Genomic DNA, 22,636 nt, shown 5'->3' with positions numbered 1-22,636 from the left:
CTGCCCTACCTTGGTTGAAAGTCTTTGAGAACAGAATCTATATTTACTGTCTTACTCACCTTTTCATCCTGTGTGGTACTTTGCACATGGTAGGCATTCAATAAACATTTGTTGAATAGATTGCCGGGTGGAACTAAAACTGGGGAGAACCAGGTGGAGAACTTACGTTTCAGGTGCTCTAACTACCCCTGGAAGCCTGCCTGCCAGACGAGGCTACTCTTCTGTTGAAACTTGTAGCTACCTTATGGTAGACTGATCTTAACCAGGCTCTTCTTTCAACCTACACTTGTAACCACCACTGCAGCTAGCAAAGCTGCTATTGGAACATGGTCTAGCCTCAAGCTCCAAGTACCGCTAGCCATTTTGGCCAGATCCTTGAGATTCCGCCCTCCCGCTGGAAGGAAGAAGTGGCCTCCGCCAAAGCTTGGTGGTCAAAAGTATGATTCATGATATGAGGTATTTTGCTTCTTTGGAAGACCAAAAAATGTGAGCTTCAGAATGTTTTTCTTCCCTTTCATGATTTCAAAGACAGTTTTTTGTGCCAGCAGAACTACAGTCTTTCAAATCTTGGTCTGAAAAGAACTATTTGAGGACAAAGGAGAATGTATCTCAGGAAAACAAAGCTGGAGCTGGGAGTTTTGGTTGGGTTTTTGTTTGTTTGTTTATTTGTTTGGTCCCTTTTTCTGTGAAAACAAAAGTCTGGCCTTATGAAAAGAAGTTCTCCCCTGAGGGATATCTACCAGAGTTACAGCTCAGCAATGATCTAGCCTGAGTAGGCAAGAACTTTCTAGATTTTCTCTAGAGAATGGTTCAGGATATGGGAAGGGATGACTCTTGGTAGTGTAGTCGTGTGCAGTGGGCCAGTGTGACTGGATCAGAAGTGCGGCCACAAGTCTTTGTTCACACACATTTCTCTGTCCTTCCCCTCGAGGTGGATCATTTGGACAAGAATGGGCAGTGCGCTTTGGTCCATGCTGCACTCCGAGGTCATCTGGAGGTTGTCAAGTTTTTGATTCAGTGTGACTGGACGATGGCCGGCCAGCAGCAAGGAGTATTTAAGAAGAGCCACGCCATCCAGCAGGCCCTCATCGCTGCAGCCAGCATGGGCTACACCGAGGTAAGAAAACAGGTGATAAGGTTGAGGACTTGGGGGATTTTTTTTCAAGCTGTGTATTGAAGGACTGAGGAAACAGGCTAAAAAGGGTTGCATTATTACAAAATTACCAGCCTAATTAGTATGAATTAGCTTTTTGGTCACTGCTTTGAGGAATAGGAAATTGAACTCCATGAAGCACTTGAATTCTCAAATACCAGCATATGTAGAATTATGAATATAGCACTTGAGAGTTGGAAAGTACTTTGGAAATCGGCTAGTCTAATTCCTCCCCATCTTGCCACTCTGATATAACAGACAGTGACACTGGGCTCCTCAGGATTATTTACTGACCTGCATTCACATGGGGAGGCAGTTTGGAAAGGGAAGAGCACAACATTTGAAATCTCAGAAGGACCAGGTTTGAGTCCCAGTTTGCTACTCATTCTCTCTGGACCTTGGGTAATTTACCTAATCTCTTAGAACTTTAGTTTCCCATCAGGAAAATGGGTCTAATAAATACTTTTTTTTACAAAGCTGGTACGAAAGGTGCTTTTGAACACTGTACAACACTGTACAGTGCTGTTAAACACTGTACAAACTGTATTTTTGCTAATTTATTTATTTCTGATAGTAATAATATAGTGGCAAATATATGCAATTGATACTTGCCAGAAAATGTTTAACATCTAGCTCCAAGATCCAAGAAGGTAGTGTAGTGGAGCAGAAGTGTGTGTGTGTGTGTGTGTGTGTGTGTGTGTGTGTGTGTACGTACGTACGTACTTAAAATTAGTGTAAATTTTACGGCTATGAAGAACACATAGCACACAGTCTACAAATAATGAAATATACAATAATTCTAATGAAATGCTCGATTTTTGTGAAATTCATATCTTAAGTCAACCTGTGGTTGCATCTCAGCAATCATTTACAAATGGAGCTACACTCCAATTTTCTCTTTTCCCAATTTTATTGTCATTAAATCTGATATGTGATTTATGTGAAACTACTACTTACCCTCATACCAATTATATTAATTAAACTGGAACCTCTTGGAGCTTTAGCAGTAAATCAACTCTTGATGTGAAATGTCTGCCGGTTTCCAAGGTGTAAATTCTCCCACCACAGCTGATGTAGAGTGACCCATGTGACAGCCCTGAGCACAGGGTTGTGAAGAGATGCACAGAGGCACAGCACCACCACTGTGTGCTGTCTCCACCAGACAGACACGATCAGGAGTACAGACAATGCACAATGTAGTTAAATAATTAAGAAGTCATGAAATTTTGTATTTTTAACCTTTGTTTTTAATATAATGTAGTTGGTTGTTACCTAACTTTAAACAAACACCTTCGTTCAGCAACCGGCCTACAAAACTGGCAATGCAATGCTCGGCTGTCACGGGCCAGTAACTGTTGGCTCACGGGGCACGGGCTGCTGCAGTGACACAGCTACCCTGCCCACTGACCTGATGTGCCACCGAAGGGATATTAAGTAAAACTGGAATATTTAATATCAGTGGGTTTGTGAGCTCTCTCTACAGACAGATCCCTGGAAACAGCTGTCACTTTTGCTTTCATGTCAGTAGTCATTCTCCCTTTGCTGTCCCCACAGCTGTCTTGGTATTTCTGAGAGGAAAAAAATCATCACTGCTGTACTCTGATGAAATACAGCCCTAGATTTTCTCCATATTTGCTTTCTGGTTTTTATTGATTGATTAGTATTTTCTCTTTATTTATTGATATTTTTATTGGGAGAATGAGGGCTTGCTTCTTCAACTTAAATACGAGGAATAAAAAATGTTTTAAAAGCCACATGCTATGTAAGTGAGTGGTGTTGAAGAGAAACATAGAAACCGTACCCGATAGGGGCACCTGGGTGGCTCAGTCAGTTGGGCGTCTGACTTTGGCTCAGGTCATGATTCACAACTCGTGAGTTCGAGTCCCGCATTGGGCTCTGTGCTGACAACTCAGAGCATAGAGCCTGCTTTGGATTCTCTGTCTCTCTGTCTCTCTGTCTCTCTGTCTCTCTCTCTGTGTCTCTCTCTCTCTGTCCCTTCCCCTCTCATGTTCTGTCTCTCTCTCTCAAAAATAAATAAACATTAACAATTTTTTTTGAAAAAAAAAAACGTACCCAATAAAACAGATGCTCATCATGGAAGCTTTGGGTTTCTTGGCTGGGATAGTCAGTTCTGATTTCTTTCGTGTGCAAGAGATCTTGTCACCCTTGGGTCATCCAGGTATCTTTCAAACCTCACAGGCTAGAGCTGGTAGCATAGTTTCCCACCTGAAGTGTGAGCTGACACAACTTCTTGTTTCAGATTGTCTCCTACCTGCTTGATCTTCCAGAAAAAGATGAAGAAGAAGTAGAGCGAGCGCAGATCAACAGCTTTGACAGTCTCTGGGGAGAGACAGGTACTTCTCATGGACATTACTGTCTTTTCTCATAAGTGTGTTGTATTTGTGTGGGGACACTCTGCATCTCACACCCTGATTTTTCTTCCGGTATACCTTGGTAGTCTCCATCTCGATGGCTTTTGTACTGGAGATTGATTCAGCCAAAGTGAAAAGTCCAGCAATGGCCTTCTTCCTCTTTCCCTTTGGATTCTCTATATCATTAGCACCGGAGTCTTCTTTCAACCAAAACTTTACCGTGTTCTTGTTGCCAAATATTTTTAAAAGACTAAAAATTTCCTTCCAGTGTGCCAAACCGGAGCAGGAAATAGTTGTGGCCTCTCTTTTATGTGATCCTTGCAGTAGTTACGTGTAAATGTTTCTCCCATCAAAATGGCTCCACCTGCAGTTGTAAACCGGGAGATTCAATTTGTATCCATACCTCCGGCTTAACCAAGTGTTATCAGGCGGAGTGGTATCTGACATGGTTACACTGCTACATTACAAGTACAGTTGCTCTCTGGATGCGAAATGAAGGGACCACCCTCTCAGGCACAGCCCATGGCAGTCCCTTCTGATCTGTAGCCAAGAGATTTCTATATTGCTTGGTACTTACCACATAAACAGAAGTTTCTTCTTTGTGGCCTTTGCAGGAAATGATTATTGTCTTTCCCCCAAGTCTAAACTGGAACATCTGGAGAAACATTAGTAACCTTTTATGTGTTTTTATGAGACCAGGGCAATGAAAGCTGTAGAGTCACCACAGATACGTATCATATTTGCCAGAGGTAGACCAATATTGAGATGGCCAATTTAGGGGGAATATTTTATTAAACAAGAAGGGTATGTGTTTTGGTTAGAGTCAGAATGTTACTAAAAATAAAGAAGGCACTTGAATTCATTTAAAATTCACAATGAGCTATCTATCAAATTGTCTTATTTCCATTGATGGCAAAAATCATAGGTAGGTTTCATGGCTTCTTTAACATCATGTAGAATGGTCCAGAGCTCAGGAATTTGTTTCTCAAACAATCCCTCCCTCTGTAAAAGCCAAAGGGAACAGATGCCAGGCAGCTGCAGCTTAAGAGCCCGTGACAGATTAAAGGAAACTGTGCAGCTGGAAACAGCTGCTGTCTCCAGGACTCTCCCCTACAGGAAGCTAGAGGACAAACTGAGGAGAAGGAACTGACCAGGATGTCGGCAGTTCTGGAGTATGTATGTTGCAACAGAGCTGCAGAAGGGACGGACATGTTGGGACTTCCCGGTAGTTCGACCTTTCCCAGCACTGTGTTGCCAGGCCAGCCACGTGGAACCCCAGGGGAGGGCAAAAAAATAAATAAATAAATATGGCCTGATGGTGATAGGGGATAGGAATTGTAAGACTAGTAATCATAGTGATGAATATCAAGCATATTTTAGTGCTGTACTTGAAAGAATTTCTTAAAAATGTTCAAGAAGGGAGTGAACCAAGTGGAAGACTTATTTTTATTGATAGGAGTTTCTCATTAGACTAAAACTGTGTGGCCTCGGGTCTTTTTAAATATCTCATCATTTTAAGGTGTGCAACGAAGTCTGCTACATTAATTTATTTAAATATGGACCATATCTCAAGATGGTAAAAAAAAAAAAATCCAAGCTTCATGTCAAGTTGCTTGTAATCAGAATTATGTTGTGTTTAACTTGATATTTATTGAGATAATTTAAGCATTATAAACATAAAATGCTTTTTAAATAGAGCTAGAATAAAATGCATTTGTAATATAACTTACAGATCTATAAACAGTTATTTGGCTTCAGAAAATTTTCTAGGAAATTATGTTCGCACTATGTAAAAATGTCCCTACACCTTCACTACTAATATTGAAGAGACTACGAGTTGCTTTTCAGTCTATAGTGATGGATTTACTAAATATACGTACGTGTTCCTTTCTACCTTGTAGCACATAGTCATTTACAGTTTATAAAGACCCATCAAACTGTGATGTTTTATTTCTCCAATGGCAAAATCTTATATATGTCCCCTTTATATAGAGAATGAAGGTCTGTGACCTGCAGCCAGCTGGTTGGGTCTTGTACCTACATCCCTGGTCTGAACAACACAATTTTTACCTCAGGAAAATACAGTGGTTGTGATGTTCCCAACAATCTGTATCATTTACTATATCAATTCTAAGGCACCGCTAACTGCAAGAAACTATATAGCCATTATTTTTTGTGCTACTACAAAAAAAGAAACCCTCAGCCTATCAAATGCCACCATTCTTTATTATCACATCACTTGCGAAATTCACCCCAATTTTAGAGTTGTTAAAACGTGAAGGGAAAAAACGCACATCTTAGAATCCGTGAAATTTATCTTGGCATATAGTGAAATATTAACTGAGATATAATTTTTATATAGTGGGTTTTCTAAAAGCAGATCAATAGAATATCCTAGTTGCCTTTGTCCTCCTTTTGCAGCCTCTTTATCCTTCCAAATAGTATCTGCCTACATCCACCCTTCACCATCTGGCTGGTCTCCTCCCATCCCACAGGGTTTCCATAGACTTCTTATGGAACAGTACAGAAGAAAAGCAGTTAAGGTGACAATATTGTTCACCACTCCCTCTTCTCCCTTGTCTTACGAGCATAGACCAAGACCAGCATTAAAAGCTTCTAGCAACTCTGGAGGGCCTGAACCATCCTATGACCCAAAAGAAGCAAGGGTTCACAAAATAAACAAGATGCCCATAACTCTTGCCCTTATCATCCTCGCCTGCCTTACTGCAACTGCCTCCTAGCTGATCTTGTCACCCTTTCCTGATTCATCTCCCTTGTGACTTCAGCCAAAGTGATCTTTGTGGGCCACACTCTGTTTATGTCATTTTCTTGCTTACCACCCTTTACTGACCACCTGAACCATTAATGAAGTGATTTAGCATAGCTTAAGAAGACCAGTCATGATCTCTAGCCTCGTCTATTGCCTGGCTTCTCTAGTAACTCCAGTAACAATAAACATGTTGTTTCCCACATCAGTGCGAACTTCCTATGTGCTCTCCCTGTGCCTAGCATGCCTCGCCTTGTCTTTGCATGCCTGTAAGTCTTCTATTTCTCTTTCAGCATTTAGCTCAGATTAACATCTCTTCCTAAAGATCACAGACACTTCTTTCTCTGCGTTACCTCCAAAAACGTATACACTGGATAGTAGTGTGTTTTTTATTTGTCTGTTATCCTTACTCAACCTTGAGTTCCTTGAGAGCAGAGACAGTGTCTGACAAATAGCTCAATAAATGTTTAATTAATGTTGTTTTGGATACCAGTGATCAGTTTATGTCTCCCCAACCACCTCCCTCTCATTGGCCGTGCACGACCCGTCTGTGTTATGTTCTTTCATGGTTGAAAATAGATAAACAGAAGAGCCATTTGCTTTGCTGCATTCTGCTTAGTGTCACCATCCCATCCAAGCAGACTTTGGCTATTTTCCCAACTCTGAGTTGCATCCTGTCTGCCTCGTTAGACTCCTTAGATGTTTCACTTTGAAAAAAAGACCATTTATGTCAGATAATCTCATCAGATGCTGACAGGCTACGGAACAAATTCTGTTACTGGTCTTTTAGGAGGAGATTTGGCTCCAAACTGCTGTTTGCTCTAAGAATCAGTTTGTTGTTTTATAGAACTGGCTTTACCTTAATCTTCTTTCTTTCAAAAAGTTTTAACAGTTTCTGATAAGACTTCTATAAAATCCAGCCAGAGCAGTTTTTTGCTCTTGGATTTTGAAAAATACAGATCCCATTTTACATAGTTGTGTTGTTCTGAGATGAAATTGGCCAGCTGTGTTAATGGCCATGTCCAGCTATCAGCTGGAGATTCCTGCCAAATTACATCATAACCTAAGCAACAGAGATGATACAACAAAGAAAAAAGCCAAATGGAACATTCCTTCTCATATAAATGTGCTATCCAGTGAGTTGAAATGGGCCAGCCAGAGCAGTCTAACTCCAGGTTAGAGTGAACAATATAAATTTTAGCTTTCAAGATGGGCACTGGTTGTACATTCTCAACAGTGTTCGATAAACTGGCATCATGGGTGAAAGGCTTGATTCTGAAATACTGTCTATATTTTCTCCAGCAGGCTATAAATTCTTCCGTGAAAAAGAATGTATTTACCCTCCCCCACCATACCCAGGGAATTAAAAGGGAGGTTTGCTGCAGCCCTATCACCTCATAGCTACTTTAAATGGAATCAGAAAGTAAGAGTTAGAAAACTTCCCAATCATTTATTTTATGTACCAACAAGGTAATTCTTAAGATTCCTAACAAGTGTCTACCCCAGTCAAGTTCTTTTTTTTCCAGTTTTATGGAGATATAATTTTCACATAACGTGTAAACTTAAAGGTGTGCAACATGATTTCCAGTCAAGTTCTTAAGCCACTCTTATTTTCTCACCCAAGAATTCCAGTGTTGTTGTTGTTGTTGTTTTTCCTGAACTGTTAGATATATGAACTTGGCAAAGAGGGAAGATCACCTTGATGTAAGGAACAAGAGACAAAACTTCAAGTAAATAATCATACCCATTGATACCTATATTCACTCATTCAGGGCTTGGAAATGACCCTCATCTCAGATAAGCCACTACCCTCCTGTGAGGAACAGGACAGAAATGACAGTGTTAGCAGTTCAAAAATAAAACTGAAAATACACATAAGACAAGGCATAGATACATCTAGTTTGAGTGAATACATCTTCTAAAACTGTCACATTTTTCTTCATAAGCCCTTCTTATCCTTGAGGGAAGAAAAGATTACTTGAAGTTTATCTTAGTGGAAACTACAGGTAGTTAGTTTGGCTTTGCATATGAGTTAACTGTGGATGAATTTGACCAAGCCCAAAGACAAAAATGCCACAGACTGCCTTCAATGAAAAAAATTTCAAGTGACCATTTGATTTGAATTTCTGTTGCTTTCCTAATTAGATACCAACATTTGCACACTGAAATATTATCTGCACTTACCAAATATTGTCTCTTTCTGATTTGCCTTTGGAGTAGGTAGCCATAATAAAGGAAAGACTTGCTGATCACCACATCAGTTTTCCAAGTCAATTTGGGAAAATTGACTCTATCCGCATTCTTTTTAAAACACTGAACCTATGCATTTGAGACCCCATGTCAAATGAAAAATTTATATTTGTTCAAGTATGGATTTAGTAGGGCACCTGGGTGGCTCAGTCGGTTGAATGTCCGACTTTGACTCAGGTCATGATCTTGCAGTTCACAAGTTTGAGCCCCATATCAGGCTCTGCTGTCAGTGCACAGCCCTCTTTGGATCCTCTGTCCCCTTCTCTCTGTCTTGTGCTCTCTCTCTTTCTCAAAAAAATAAACGTTAAAAAAATATATATTAAAAAAATTATGGACTTAGTAGAAAGTATATCTCCAAATCCTTCTTGCAACTATTGAAACCGTACTCAAAGAATGAAATCGGCACCCATGGACTCTCTACTCTATCAAAGATCATGAACGATGGACAGCAGCCCAGAAAGAAGAATGTTAAGTTTCTTTCTGTGTCCCTTATAGTTGCTGTAGCTATTTTTTTTTTAATCTGTGATTCCATTATTTTGTATTCAGAAGAACCTTTGTTACACCTCTTTTCTCATCTTTAAGACTATTACCTTGAACAGTTCTGACCCTCATATGAAAATAGTTGCAAATGTACTAGAAACTTCTGTCTCAGCTAATGAAGAAAAAAAAAAATGAAAACTGGCCCAAGCCCCTGTGACCTGCAGATCCTGACTTTAGTTCTTTAGGTTTAAGGGTCCAGGAGTAGAGGTTGGCCAGAAGTGGTTCCTGACTAATTCTAAAATAGACCTTACTCTGCAAAGGCCCTTCTGTCTGCATCCCACCCAGGCATAGATAGACCCGTGAAAGGTTTGTAGTGAAGAGGTACCAAAAAAGAGGGAGGTCAAAAGCAGGGATGACAGGCTAGGTAGGAAAAATGAAACCAATAAGTTTAATCATAAGTTTATTATTACAGTTGTCTCCATATATTGTGAGCCCATTTAAATGTGATTTTATTGATGATTTTTCTTTAAGAGTTTCTTTCGTGGAAGGGTGCCTGGGTGGCTCAGTTGGTTAAGCATCCAACTTTGGCTCAGGACATGATTTTAGGGTTCCTGGGTTTGAGCCCCACGTTGGGCTCTGTGCTGACAGCTCAGAGCCTGGAGCCTGCTTCGGATTCTGTGTCTCCTTCTTTCTCTGCCCTTTCCCCACTTGTACTCTGTCTCTCTCTGTCTCTCAAAAACAAATAAATGTTAAAAATTTTTCCTTCATGGTAAAAGTGGCTAATATCATTATTCTTGGAGGTAAAGTAGCAGTTACATTAATCAAACACAGATATACTTCTGTGCTTAACATAGAGGGCTAGAGAGGACAAGCCCCACCTGTTCTCAGTCTGTGTTCTCTGCCCTTAGCACTGACAGCTGCAGCTGGAAGGGGCAAACTGGAGGTATGTCGTCTGCTCTTGGAACAGGGGGCAGCAGTGGCCCAGCCAAACCGCCGAGGGGCAGTGCCCCTATTCAGCACTGTCCGCCAGGGCCATTGGCAGGTAAGCAGGGCAGCTACTTCCAATCCCTCACGTAGGGGTGAGTTCTAGACAGGGCCCTCTGAGGCAGAGAGCAAAAAAATCACAAAGTTTGGGTTACTCAGCCATCATCAGGTTTGACGACTTGGGCCTTTGTTATTAATATTCTGGTTAACTGAGAATATGTCAGAAAGTTAACATTCAGAATCATCATCATTAAAAAAAAAATCATCAAAAAAATTGTAAGAAAGCGGGGGGCGGGGGGCACCTAGGTGGCTCAATCGGTTAAGCATCCAACTTCGGCTTATGATTTCACAGTTGGTGGGTTTGAGCCCCGCATCAGGCGCTATGCTGACAGCTCAGAGCCTGGAGCCTGCTTCCAGTTCTGTGTCTCTCAATCTCTCTGCCCCTTCCCTGCTTGTGCTTTCTTTCTCTCAAAAATAAATAAATGTTTAAAAAAATTTTTTTAAACATCATGATCTATATTGTATAGAAGGACTAGCTACTTTTGGCCTGGTCATGGAGTGACTCCTTCTCATACCTCACAGTATCCACAGGTTCTCTGGAAGGTTTATACCCCAACAGACCCCTGCTAGCTTGCTTGCAGGTATCTCAGGCTTGCCAAAAGAAAATGTGGTGTATGTAAGTTCTAGCTATGCAGTCTTTCCAGATGTTTAACGAATTCCAGATAAATGCTAATTTATACACTTAGGATGGAAAAGAAAGCATATTGGTATTAATCTTTGGAAGTATTTGTGTAGAAAAAAAGGCTCTAGAAGCCAAACAGTATTAAAGAGTTACCAAGAACACTTTATTATATTCCCTTCAGTCGTAAGTATTCACCGCAGGTAGGCTTACAACCCCTACAGATCAATAAAAGGGCACTGGCATAAGTAGTGACTTATGTTGGAGCTCCCATTATGAGATCATCTTTGTCTACGTGTTGGCCTTTTTTATCTTAAATTCTCTTTTACTCAGGGCTGAGTCAGAAATACACAGTTGGATTTTCATGTGGCTATCCTTTAAAGAGTCAGACATCAAATCACGTGGTACTAGCACTGTGCAGACACTAGAGAGAGTTCTTGCAGCAGAAAGTTACATGCAGAGGTGACTCACCTGTACAGCAGGACGAGATTCCACAGTGTAGGCAACAACATGCATGTGTCTGCCCAGCAGCTCTTCCTGGATAATTTGTCCCTGTTTCTCTGCATTTGCAGATTGTTGATCTTTTACTCACCCATGGCGCTGATGTCAACATGGCAGACAAGCAGGGTCGTACCCCGCTGATGATGGCTGCCTCTGAAGGCCATCTAGGAACTGTGGACTTTCTACTTGCACAAGGTCAGTCCCGGGATCCCAGAGCTGGGGATGGTCAGTGCCTATAGCAACCCAAGGAATTCATGATTTCCAGTGATGGAGTCTAAGAGATGTTAAGAATAGATACTATTCATCTAGTTGGTTAAAATATGAAGGTCTGTCTCCTCTCCTCTTGGATACAGTCGGACCCTTTCACTCTGATAGTCTTTGTTTCTTTATGGCTTGAGGGATTTTTGGTATTCTAATCAAACTAACATATTCTAAATTCTTTAACCCAAATCTGTAATCTTCAAACTTTGATTTTTTTAATATACACTCAGCAGATGTTCATCTTCCAAAGACTGCAGTTTTTCTTTATCAGTTATCTTGTAGGCCTGCACAACTAATACTTTTCTTGTATCCAGAGGAGGCAGACAGAGATTAAGATGGTTGCTGACAGTGGGACCCTATATGAGAAATCAGGATATTATTATTTTCCTGTTGTAATAAACTCCTTTGACATTAACCAACATTCATATACTCCTGGTGAGTGGGAAATAATAAAGCAGATTGTAGTCACACCACCTTCAAAAGCGTTTCAGGCTCCTTTTGATTGCTCTGACCTCAATCACCTGTACAAAACAGAGGTGCGTGATGGTGGACTTCTATCGTGGGAAAGTCGCACGTGACTCTACAGTACCATCTAGTGGAGTTTGAGCATTTACATGAAGCAGAAGGTAGTAGATTGTGAGGAGCCTAATGATTCCATTCCAGATAGCCTTCCCTCTAAGCAAACTGGACCTAAACATCGATAATTACATCTGTGGGCATGCACACTTCAGGGAAACCAGCCCCCTGAAGAATCACACCCAGGCCAGCACAACAGCAGGTAGTTGAGTTAGGAAGAAAACAAGGTTTCTTCTAAGATTTCAAACTAAAACTCAGCCAAAGATTTATTGGGTCTTTAGCTATATCCTCCAAAGATTTGTTTGTTTCCACAGCCTCAGACTCATAACACTGGGTCTGAACCAGAGAACTGCTCTTCCAGTGTACAAAGTGGTTCTTGCTTCCCCAATACAAGCCAACAAACAAGTCTGGTTTCATGATATCTATCCTCACTTCTGGCAAGAAGGGGTTGGGGGAGAAAAAGGGGCGTACCTAGTTTCTCAGGATAAGATGTGGCATGAGTAAATGTCCCAGAACAACCCAAGTCTGCTGGAAAAGGCAGGACCTCTTCAGCCACTGATAACCTTCAGATCACTGCACAGTGTCTGTCACATGCCAATAGAAGCTTATCAGACACAGATTCCAGAGATTTGTTCTCCCTTACCATTGCAGACATGCTGGTCTTTGTACTACTGACCTTCCTCAACTTATGATGGGGTTACACCCTGATAAACTCAAGTTTAAAATATCTTGTTGAAAATATCTTAAGTCCAGCATGCATTTAATACATCTAACCTACAGAACATAATAGCATAGCATTGCCAACCTAAAACGTGTTCAGAACACTTATATCAGCCTTCAGTTGAGCAAAATCAGCTAACACAAAGCCTACTACTGTATAATAGAGTTGAATATCTTGTATAGCTTATTGAATACTGTACTGAATGTGAAAACCAATGGCTGTGTGGGCCCAGAATGGTTAGAAGTGTATCCGCCGTTAACCCTCATGCTAGTGCAGCTGCCGGCGAGCCGCGGCTCACGGATATTAGCCAGCATCACAAGAGAGCACCGTCCCCACACGTCACTAGCCTGAGAAAAGGTCCAAATTCAAAATTCGCAGGATGGTTTCTACTAAATGCGAATCACTTTCACACCATCGTAAAGTTGAAAAATTGTAAGTCAAACCATCATAAGTCAGGGATCCACAGTATTTCATTTTTTCACACTTAATTCAGAGACTTCCACTAAAGCAACAAACCCTACAAACAGGTATGTAGCCCACATTATTCACAGAACACTATCCTAGTGATATGCCAGTGAGTGATTTTCTTTTAACTAACACACTATAAGTCTGTGCCCTCTAAGAGTCTGTAATCTGGGAAGGAAGGAATGGAACAAAAATACCTGAAAAGCCAAGAATCCTAAGAGCTCTCATAAAGGTATTTCAGTTAGGAAAGGGCAGACCTTGAAAGGTGACTAGGAAAAATGTTTTGTTTTAGGGAGGGGATCGTAAATGAAAAGTTAGGGAGGAGAACCAACACACAACAGGTTTAAAGAAATATGCGAGTTGTCCAGTGAACTCATGACGGCTCTTGGGAAGTAAAATTGGAAACGTATGTGGAAAGAAACTGAAAAGGAACAGATTAAAAGAGGTTTTGGCTTAATTCTGAAGGCAATGGGGAGCCTTTCAAGGTTTTTTAAAAGAGAATTGATGCCAGAGTTGTGCTTTAAAAAAAATCACTCTAGAAGTAGTGTGAATAGTAGATTTGATGGAGAAATTAGAGTGGACCAGGGGATCAATTAGGAAGCATTGTAATAGAATAGATGAGAAGTAATGAGGCGCTAATCCAGGTGCAGTAGCTGTTAGAATAGAACAGAAAGGCCAAGTGCAAAAAATGATTTGGGATATAAAGAGCAATTACATGTAGGAAGGGTAGTTGAGTTGAAGCTAACTCCAGAATGTTAAAATGGATGTTTGGAAGAGGTGTAATTCCATTAACTGCAAACGAAAGAAAAGAGAGAAGAGGAAGATTACATACTGAATTTTGGATGTAAATTGAATATACGGGTTTATTTCATGTGTATCTCCAATTAATTACTTAAATTCCAGCTTTCCTCTTCTATGGAAGGTCAGCTTATCCGTAACATACATCTAGAACATTCTTATCCTGCTTCTTCCACCAATGGAGGCTCTGTCCAGGGAATTTATAGATGTTGCATCTGAGAAAACTCCTTAGGTTCTGTCCCACATTCAAATCCATTCTGTGTTAGAATCAATGTTTTAATTGCAATATATGACAAGATAACCGTATACATAAATGGCTGTCATAAGGGCTAGAGGTATGGTACCTTCCAGCCCTTCATCCTGCTGTGGAAAGCCACAGAGTCTGGTTGCCTGACCTCTAGGGATACAAAGGTGATAGGGCGGGTAACTGCCAAGTAGACCCTGAGCCCAGCTGTGGCACATCTCACATCTGAATCCTGTCCAGCTGTGGAGGCAGCCTGGAAAGTACTCTGTATGCAGTAAGCTGATCCTAATTTAGTTAGTGTAACATGGCAACTGTGTGAAAAGAATTGTCTTAGGTACTCTTCACAACTAGCCAGGAAATGACAGGCTCTTTGCCATCCAAGAGCTTACAGTCTAGTCTAAGAATCAAATGTATATTGAATTTTAGACTAATTACAAAACAGTGTATCAAGTGTGCTTGATCCTTAGAGATGAAAATACAAATGTTGAAGAGAAACAGATGTAGAATACCAAAGAAGCTAAGAGAGTGGGGATGGGATCACTGAAGGCTGACAAGTTTAATTAAACTCTGAATTTCCTTGTGGCCTGGGCTCAGGCTCTTCCCGTGAGTTCATTTCCCCCACATTCTAGGGAGGGAGAAAGTGGCCTGGTACTATCACCAATAATAAACATGTACTGAGCTCCTCCTGTTTTACAAGATCCTCTCTAGGAGTTTATACTACTACAAATGGAAGACTTTTGCTGAGTTCTGAAAACATTCATCGAGAATTTATTACATGCAAGTAGGATACGTAAAAAAGATTAATAACGGAATAAGGTGACATATGTTATGCAGATTCAAGATGAGGTAACAGTGATCAGAAGCTTCCTGGAAATAGGGGGATTTTGAAATGGTTGCTAGAGAATGGGTAGAAGTGAGGCAGGTCATGGGGAAGGAAAAGATTCCCCATGAGAAAGCAAACATAACCAAAAGTGAGGATACAGAATATTATGGGAGAGCCTAGAGGCAGTGAGCACATCCATTCGGCCCAAGTAGAGGATTCTCCCAGGGGTGTAATGTAATGAAACTTAAGCATAGAGAGGAAGTTTGGGGGTAGATTGTGGAGGACCTGGAATACCCAGTAAAAACGACTGGGCTCTCTTCTACTGAAAGCTTGTAGGATCATTTTTTTTTTAACAGTTTTATTGAAAGACCACTCACATACCAGAAACAAAGCTGTGCGTTGGCAGAGCTTACACCTTAAGTACCAGCTTTCCCTCCTGCTCTGAATTTTCATGTTTTTCGGGTTTCCTCAGGCTTGTGTTAATACTTACTCTTGTAGGTGCCTCCATTGCTCTCATGGACAAAGAAGGGCTGACAGCCCTCAGCTGGGCTTGTTTGAAGGGTCATCTCTCAGTAGTACGTTCTCTGGTGGATAATGGAGCCGCTACGGACCATGCTGACAAGAATGGCCGCACCCCATTGGATCTGGCAGCTTTCTATGGTGATGCCGAGGTGGTGAGTGCCTTTAAACAAGCCTCTGGGTCATAGAGATCTTAGGGAAGGTTCTCCGTCCATAATGTTATCTAGGGTTAAGGGTAGAATAACATGTAGATGATTCCTGATAGAAGGTTCTCAAATCCCTACTTGCTAGAGGACAGGAATATTCAAAACACCACTAAAGATGAAGAATACAGGAATGGCCTGTAAATACCATGGTCCCAGCCTGGTTTAGACCTGTGGTTAAATAAAGTCCAGGCAGCAGCCAGACTCAGTGGAGCAGCGCTGAGCCCTTGCACTTGTGTTAACTGTTCTCCTTGATCCATGTCCTAGGTCCAGTTCCTGGTGGATCACGGGGCCATGATCGAGCATGTTGACTATAGTGGAATGCGCCCTTTGGATAGGGCTGTGGGGTGCCGGAACACTTCTGTTGTTGTCACTCTTCTGAAGAAAGGAGCCAAGATAGGTAGGAGAAAGGAATAAGGTGCTGACCATCTGTGCCCAGGGGCCAGACTGGTCCAGTGGTCTGGCCGCCCTGGGTGTTTGGTGTGAGTGTGTGTAGTTTCCCCTCTGCCCTGGCCCAGTTATTGTCCAAGTGAACAGAAAGGCTCTTGGCCCAGAGCAAGCACCATCTGAGCCATGGTCTACACTACTCTGTGTCCAGAATCACATGGTTATCTGCCATGCCCCACGTAGCCTTGACCGGGAGGCTACTCTAAGCACATCTTGGTGCTAATGCCTCTGTGCCAGCCCCGCCCTGTGAGCATCCTCGATCCCTGCGCTGCCCTGAGCCTCTGCTTTCCCTTGCTCTGTATGTGCTTCCGACTCTGCAGTCCCTGCTGCTGCTGTCCCACCTGCTCCCCCATCCCACAGACCTGTAGGCAAGGGTTGGCTGATATGCTGGCTTTTTTGCTGCCTGCCTCTCACTGCTGCTTTTTCCTTCTTTTTTTTTTTTTTTTTCACCTTCATCCATTTTTTTTTCCTCTCCTACAACTTTTTGTTTTCTCCTTTCTTTGAAGGTTGTCAGACGTTACCGAGTCGCCCACGAGGTATATTTCACCGCTGTCAGCATCAGGCGTGGTCTGATGGCTTGGTCAGCTTTGCCTTCTCCTCTTTGATTTAGCCTGCATGAGTTCCCTACACCTCTAATCTTTTAATTTACTTCACCTTAAAAGAAGATTTTTTTTAATGACTGTTGTAGAGAATAACTTGAACTTTTGATAACTAACCCTGAAAAGCTTAGCTGGTAAATAATTCAGGTGTCTATAAACTAATCAATTTAACCTCTTCTTTCTCTTTGTGGGTAAAGTCGTCCTCAGTAATGTTGGCTTGTTTCACATCTTTTGACATTCAAATTGTACTCCTGCTTCAGAGTAAATCCCAGGGAGGCCTATTTGATACTTACAAATTAAGGGAGCCTTTAGAATCTTTAATGGTTCCCCTTCTGCAAAGTACAGATTTTTAAATTAAGAGACTAAACAGCTAGGGATTTTGAGTCCCAGGTTCTAAAATAAATTGCCCTTTTTGGATTTTTTAAATCTTGTGGTGACATTTAATGCAAACTCTTTCTCCCGATTACCTTATTTAAAATAACTCCAGACTTAGCCATGGCCTGCCCAAATACAACACACAGGCTTTGCTGCCCTCCTGTGGTGCAGGCTCAGACAGTTCAGATATTCTTATTTTAAGGTGAATACAAATCCAACGCAGCTTCTTGGCAGTGGGAGTCCCTAAGATACTCCCAGGTCTGAAAGATGAGGAAATTGTTATGGAGCAAGTTGTTCTCTCAGCAGAAATTCCCCCAGGATGTTTTTTTCACCTAGCTTCCTACCACCCTTACATTGTCTGAGTTTTTTACCCATCATGCATCCTGTACACTACAGGTCCAGCCACATGGGCGATGGCCACCTCCAAACCAGACATCATGATCATCCTGTTGAGCAAGCTGATGGAAGAGGGGGACATGTTTTATAAGGTGAGAGGAGGAAGGAACAAAGTTTCCTCAAAGCAGCCACTGACTGTTTTCTATATGTAGAATCTACTAAAGTCTTGACACTCTCATCCTTGTCTCTAGAGGCAGAGGGAGAATGCCATCCCTCAGTGATGGGCTCATAAGTTGAGGATCCTGAGTTTTAAATTTCCCAACAAGAGAGCAAAAGTAGCCTACATAAGCCTGCAGCTGATCAATTTAAACACCAAATTTTACCTAGTTACTAATAGGCAGTTACATAGATTCTGCATGGAATCTGCTGGAAACTCATGGGACAAGTCAAATTATGTAGTACAGATACATAGTACCGGAAAGAGGCATTGATCTTTGCTTTCATATTTAACACATACATTGGTGTTTAAAAGTCTGTAGTGATAAAACTGGTCAGCGTCCCTGAATAAGATAAGGAAATCGAGACAAATAGCAATTATAAGATTTGCTTAAAGTCACTCACAATGACAACAAAAAAAGTATGGAGTCTTTTTGTACTCATAATTGAAGCTGAAGTCTCCATAGCCCTAACAGAGACTCACTCCTGTGGCCTCTAGGAAGTCCCATAAGGACATTACATGTCAGGGGCTGCCTGGCTGGCTCAGTCAGAAGAGCACGTGACTCTTTATCTCGGGATTGTTAAGTTTGAGCCCCACACTGTGGGTAGAGATTACTCAAGTATATAAAACTTAAGAAAAAAAAAATTACGTGTCATAGTTCTCTGGTTAAGATTAGTGGCATCTTCTTCTAAAGGTAAATACAAATCCAACCTCACTGAGATATCCCTGGGCCCGAAGATGGGGAATGATTATGTAGCACATTATTTCCATGTCCCACCCATCCCTGTGTAAGAAGTGTACAGAGTTCCTGGGAGCAGGGTTGTATTTCCTGAGGACCCTTTGTGTGAAAGTCATGATAATCTAGGACTCTCAGTCTTCTATGAAACTTGAGTCCTGACCCAACCAGGATTTCACGTGACTTCCAAGAAGGGTCTCATTACTCTAGGACTTTGGGATAGCACTGCTGTCAAGAATCTAAGCCCTGGTTAGAATATAATTTCTGATATTCTGAGACAAGGAGTCCTACCTCCTAATGAGGTTAGGCAAGCTACTGCTGTTCCCACCCAGAATTCTACCTTGGCCAACTCTAGATCTGTCCTTAATGAATGGTGCTGCAGAGAAAATCAAAAGGTCAGGATCCCTGGTGGAGTTGCAGCTGTACAGAAGGAATGGAGTAGATTAAGATGAGCTAAATGAATGGGAGATGTCTCGTGCATCATTCTGAGCTCAGCTGATAGATTTTCAGATACAAAATGTAGGAAAAGTTCAAGGCCCCTGTGACCAGATCCCTAGGCTGGGATTTACTTCATTGTGGAAAATCCCTCCTGCACAGATGGATCACACATTCTAAACTTCTCTTCTCTACTACCACCTTACCCCAAGCCTTTTTTAAAAACAGGGGAAAACTGACTGATACTGTTTATTCACTGAGATTAGGGAAGCAACAGCTAGACTGTTTTAGCTCCCACCTCCTTGTAAGGAAGAGAATGACCTCTCCTAGGGGACTGGCAAGGTGGGACATCAAACAGGAAAAGAACTTTCCAGGCAGGCCAAAAGTAAAGAAGTAGTAATGACTCTGGAGTGGTTGAGACTAGGAAATGATGTGTGTCCCAGGGAGATCAGGTCAAGAAAAAGCTCCTTTGAAATGAGCAAGGTCCGTCTCTTGGGAATCCAGGTGGGAAGCTGGAGGTTCCAGGTGTTGGTTCTCTGGCTTAGGTCTTGGGTATCCCCTTCAACCTTGCCCTTCCGGCCAGGCGAGTTTCCTGTTGAAAAGACTGGGCCCTCTGCTCTCACCACCAGGGCCAGACCTACTCCCTAGGCTGGTGGTTGGGAGGGCTAGCTTAGTACTTGCTGCGGAGAGGAGGAAGGGAGTGGGGCCACACCTCCTCAGCTGCTCAGCAGACCAACTGTGTGTTTTGCCGTCTTGTACTCCCGTTAGAAAGGTAAAGTAAAGGAAGCTGCCCAGCGCTACCAGTACGCTCTGAAGAAATTCCCTAGAGAAGGGTTTGGTGAGGACTTGAAAACCTTCCGGGAACTAAAGGTGTCTCTCCTCCTCAACCTCTCTCGATGTCGCAGGAAAATGAACGTAAGTCCCTCTCCTCCCAGCTGCTTTCTACAGCCCTGGAAGTTGACAGCCCGTGTCACTCACTGGCTCTTACCAGGCCCCTGAAATCGTTCTCTGCCCCATTTGGAACTTGGTTGTCCTTCACAGAGCACTGACATTTGCAATTTGAAAGAAATCAAGTCTAAGTACAATCCGTATCTGAAACTATAAAAAAGTCAATGCTGTGGGCACTTCGGTAGCTTTATGAATTTTTAGTTCCCACTGAAAGTGATTGGAATACCATCATCATTACCTCCTACCCCCAAGTCAGTTTTCTGGTCTTTGGGAAAATGTGAGAGCAGTGGTCACTAGAATTCCAGCTGCAATTAGATATGAATTTTAGTCACACCCTTCCTTTCTCATAGACCCCTAGTCACTTAAGGCAGGGCTGGAAGGAAGGCTCAGGACCATGGACTTCAAGGTTTATTTCAAAGGCTAGTCTTGAACTTTTCCCTCCTCTCCTCATCTTTTTACTCCAGCGTGCCATGTCCATTCTTGCCAAAGAGGGAATCTTAGAACTCTTCCTGGTCCATTGTTATCTCCCACGTAGTACTTGGTCCTTCTCACCAGCCACGCACATACCATCTCTGATGCCCTCAGCCACTGCTCCTGTGACACACAGATGCTCCCAGGCCAAGAACCCTCTCTCAGAGACCGGGAGTAGCTGAGATAGTGTCAGGAATCTCTGACAGCCCCCCGCCTGAGGTCTCACAGTTACTTCGGGAGCTAAAAACAACCCACGCCAAACAGGAATGCTGATACTTAGAGAGCTCAGCTGTGCAGAAGTGAGATTTTCAGCTGCAGGGGCAGGGGGTCTGCTGGCATTTCCAGAGAGGGGGTCTGCTAGCAGTTGTGTACACGACCTTCACATCCTCCGTCTAAACCCTGGCAACGAGAAGAGCCTTGTAGACGCACGTGTCTCAGAGGACACAGTTACGGCCCAAGGAGGCAGAGTTGCCCCAGGTGCTGAGGAGAGGGGGAACACAGTAGCGGTTCCTGTGGGAAGGGGACACCCCAGGGGAAGGCATTGAGGCCCTTCTGTGAAACATAACCAGATCAGCAGTACCCAGGGTCCCCCGTGGCAGCAACCCATGAGAATGAGATGAAGCTAGGAGCTGCCGCCAGCCTGCTGCCTTCTCTTTTGCCTGAGCAAATAATCTGCTCCTTAGAAGCATTCCAAATCTTGCCAGAAATGGTGATTGTCCAAAAGAAAAGAAGGGTAAGGTTGGAAACAGAGTAGCAATAGGTGACTCCCATAAGATGGAATACTTCCTCTCTATAGAGCTCCACACTTGCTCAGAAACAGGTGACAGCCACCCCCCATGACCAACACTGAACCAAACACCTGAGGTCTGTGTCTCAGAGATGGCCCATCACTTTTTCTGGTTAATTTCTACCCATGCCCCAGGCCCTTGTTCCACCTCAGGAACACGCATGTCACCAGAGGTTACTGTACTAAGGCTCTGACATTGAAAGAAGAGAAAGCACTCTGTCTTTAGCTTAGTATGGAAGGCTGCCTTTAAACGTACGGCTCTGTTACCCAGGTGCCTGTTCCCAGGGTTCTCCTAGGAGGACACATGAGACCACACTCCTCAGGGACCCCACTCCTCAGATCACATCCTCAGGGACCCTCAGGATCAAGAGATGAGGGGACAACACAGACCCCGGTCATAGCCTTGGCCCTCTCTTATTTTAATTTTTTTGTTTTAAATGCATCTAAGTAGGGAACCAGTTCAGAGAAGGAGAGGCCAGAGAAGCCCCTGTGAAATAGAAAGGAAAACCAGTTACCGAGCCTCTGCCATGTGCCGGGAACCGCATCGGGGGCTTTCCAATGCGTCATCCCACTTACTTGCACTTGCAGAGTAGACATGGGTGAGAACACACGGCACACCCTCTCAGGGGCTCCAGGGGGGACCAGAGGCCTGAACCCAAGTCTGTCTGGGGTCCCTACCCTATCTGGTCTCCATGGTCAGTGCGGTTCTCCTTTACGCAGACCTCATCCTGCTGGAGCTCCCTCACCCGTTAGGAAGCCGAGGAATAGTGGGTGTGACAGGAAGCCGGGGGTAGGATGAGCGCCTGCGTGAGGTACATGGATGTGTTTGCCTCACACACACCGTGTAACAAGAGTCCCGGTTTCCAACTTCAGGAGCTTCACTGGGTTAACATCTGGCTTCTGGGCTAGAAAGAACTTCGTTAGAACAGCAGAAAGAAGGCAAATTAAAAGTATCTTCGTGCTTCTGGGCAGATAAATTCCCCGGGAGCTGTTGCAGGGCCACACAGGGCAAAGGTGAAGGAACTCCCAGTCCGGGCCACGTGGCTAGAGCCGTGCCAGGCATGTCGAGAATCCCAGGTGTTCCATCCATTAATGTCAAACAAATGTACCTGTAATCTGTTTTATTCCCAAATTGTCTATTTTTCATATCTCTTCAATGACTCATTTGCACACCTATTGTAATGACAGGATTTTGGAATGGCGGAGGAATTTGCTACTAAGGCCTTGGAGCTGAAACCGAAATCTTATGAAGCTTACTATGCGAGAGCAAGGGCCAAACGCAGCAGCAGGTGAGGAGAGAGAGAGAGAGGGTGAAAAGCAAGAGATCTCTGTTCCGAAAATCCGGCCAAAGCCATGTAGGCCGTCCTGGGACCTATGTACCCAAATGTGTCTATCCCTGAGGACTTTTAGGGCCAAGCTTTGGGGATGGCTCCCATAGCGCAGAGTCCCGCTTAAGACTGGCAAGTCTTCAGGGCTGTGGAGCTCTACA

At 42.9% G+C, this 22,636-nt stretch overlaps 1 protein-coding gene across 11 annotated transcripts in view; it reads left to right on the top strand.

Annotated features, from left to right (window-relative positions):
* TANC2 (tetratricopeptide repeat, ankyrin repeat and coiled-coil containing 2) overlaps window positions 1-22,636 on the top strand; it is a 364,297-nt gene that overhangs the window by 332,635 nt on the left and 9,026 nt on the right. For 9 of the 11 annotated variants that reach the window (XM_058703493.1, XM_058703491.1, XM_058703490.1 and 6 more), the window contains 10 exons: window positions 932-1,117; window positions 3,414-3,507; window positions 9,931-10,064; window positions 11,258-11,381; window positions 15,573-15,748; window positions 16,064-16,196; window positions 16,750-16,779; window positions 17,614-17,705; window positions 19,710-19,856; window positions 22,336-22,436. In XM_058703493.1, coding sequence (XP_058559476.1) covers window positions 932-1,117; window positions 3,414-3,507; window positions 9,931-10,064; window positions 11,258-11,381; window positions 15,573-15,748; window positions 16,064-16,196; window positions 16,750-16,779; window positions 17,614-17,705; window positions 19,710-19,856; window positions 22,336-22,436 — 1,217 coding nt within the window. The remainder of the gene's footprint in view (window positions 1-931; window positions 1,118-3,413; window positions 3,508-9,930; window positions 10,065-11,257; window positions 11,382-15,572; window positions 15,749-16,063; window positions 16,197-16,749; window positions 16,780-17,613; window positions 17,706-19,709; window positions 19,857-22,335; window positions 22,437-22,636) is intronic. The other 2 variants (XM_058703494.1, XM_058703489.1) reach the window with 1 other exon arrangement.

The sequence above is a fragment of the Neofelis nebulosa genome, chromosome 16, assembly GCF_028018385.1.
Source record: "Neofelis nebulosa isolate mNeoNeb1 chromosome 16, mNeoNeb1.pri, whole genome shotgun sequence".
Taxonomy (NCBI): domain Eukaryota; kingdom Metazoa; phylum Chordata; class Mammalia; order Carnivora; family Felidae; genus Neofelis; species Neofelis nebulosa.
This window is presented reverse-complemented; position numbering and strand designations above follow the sequence as displayed.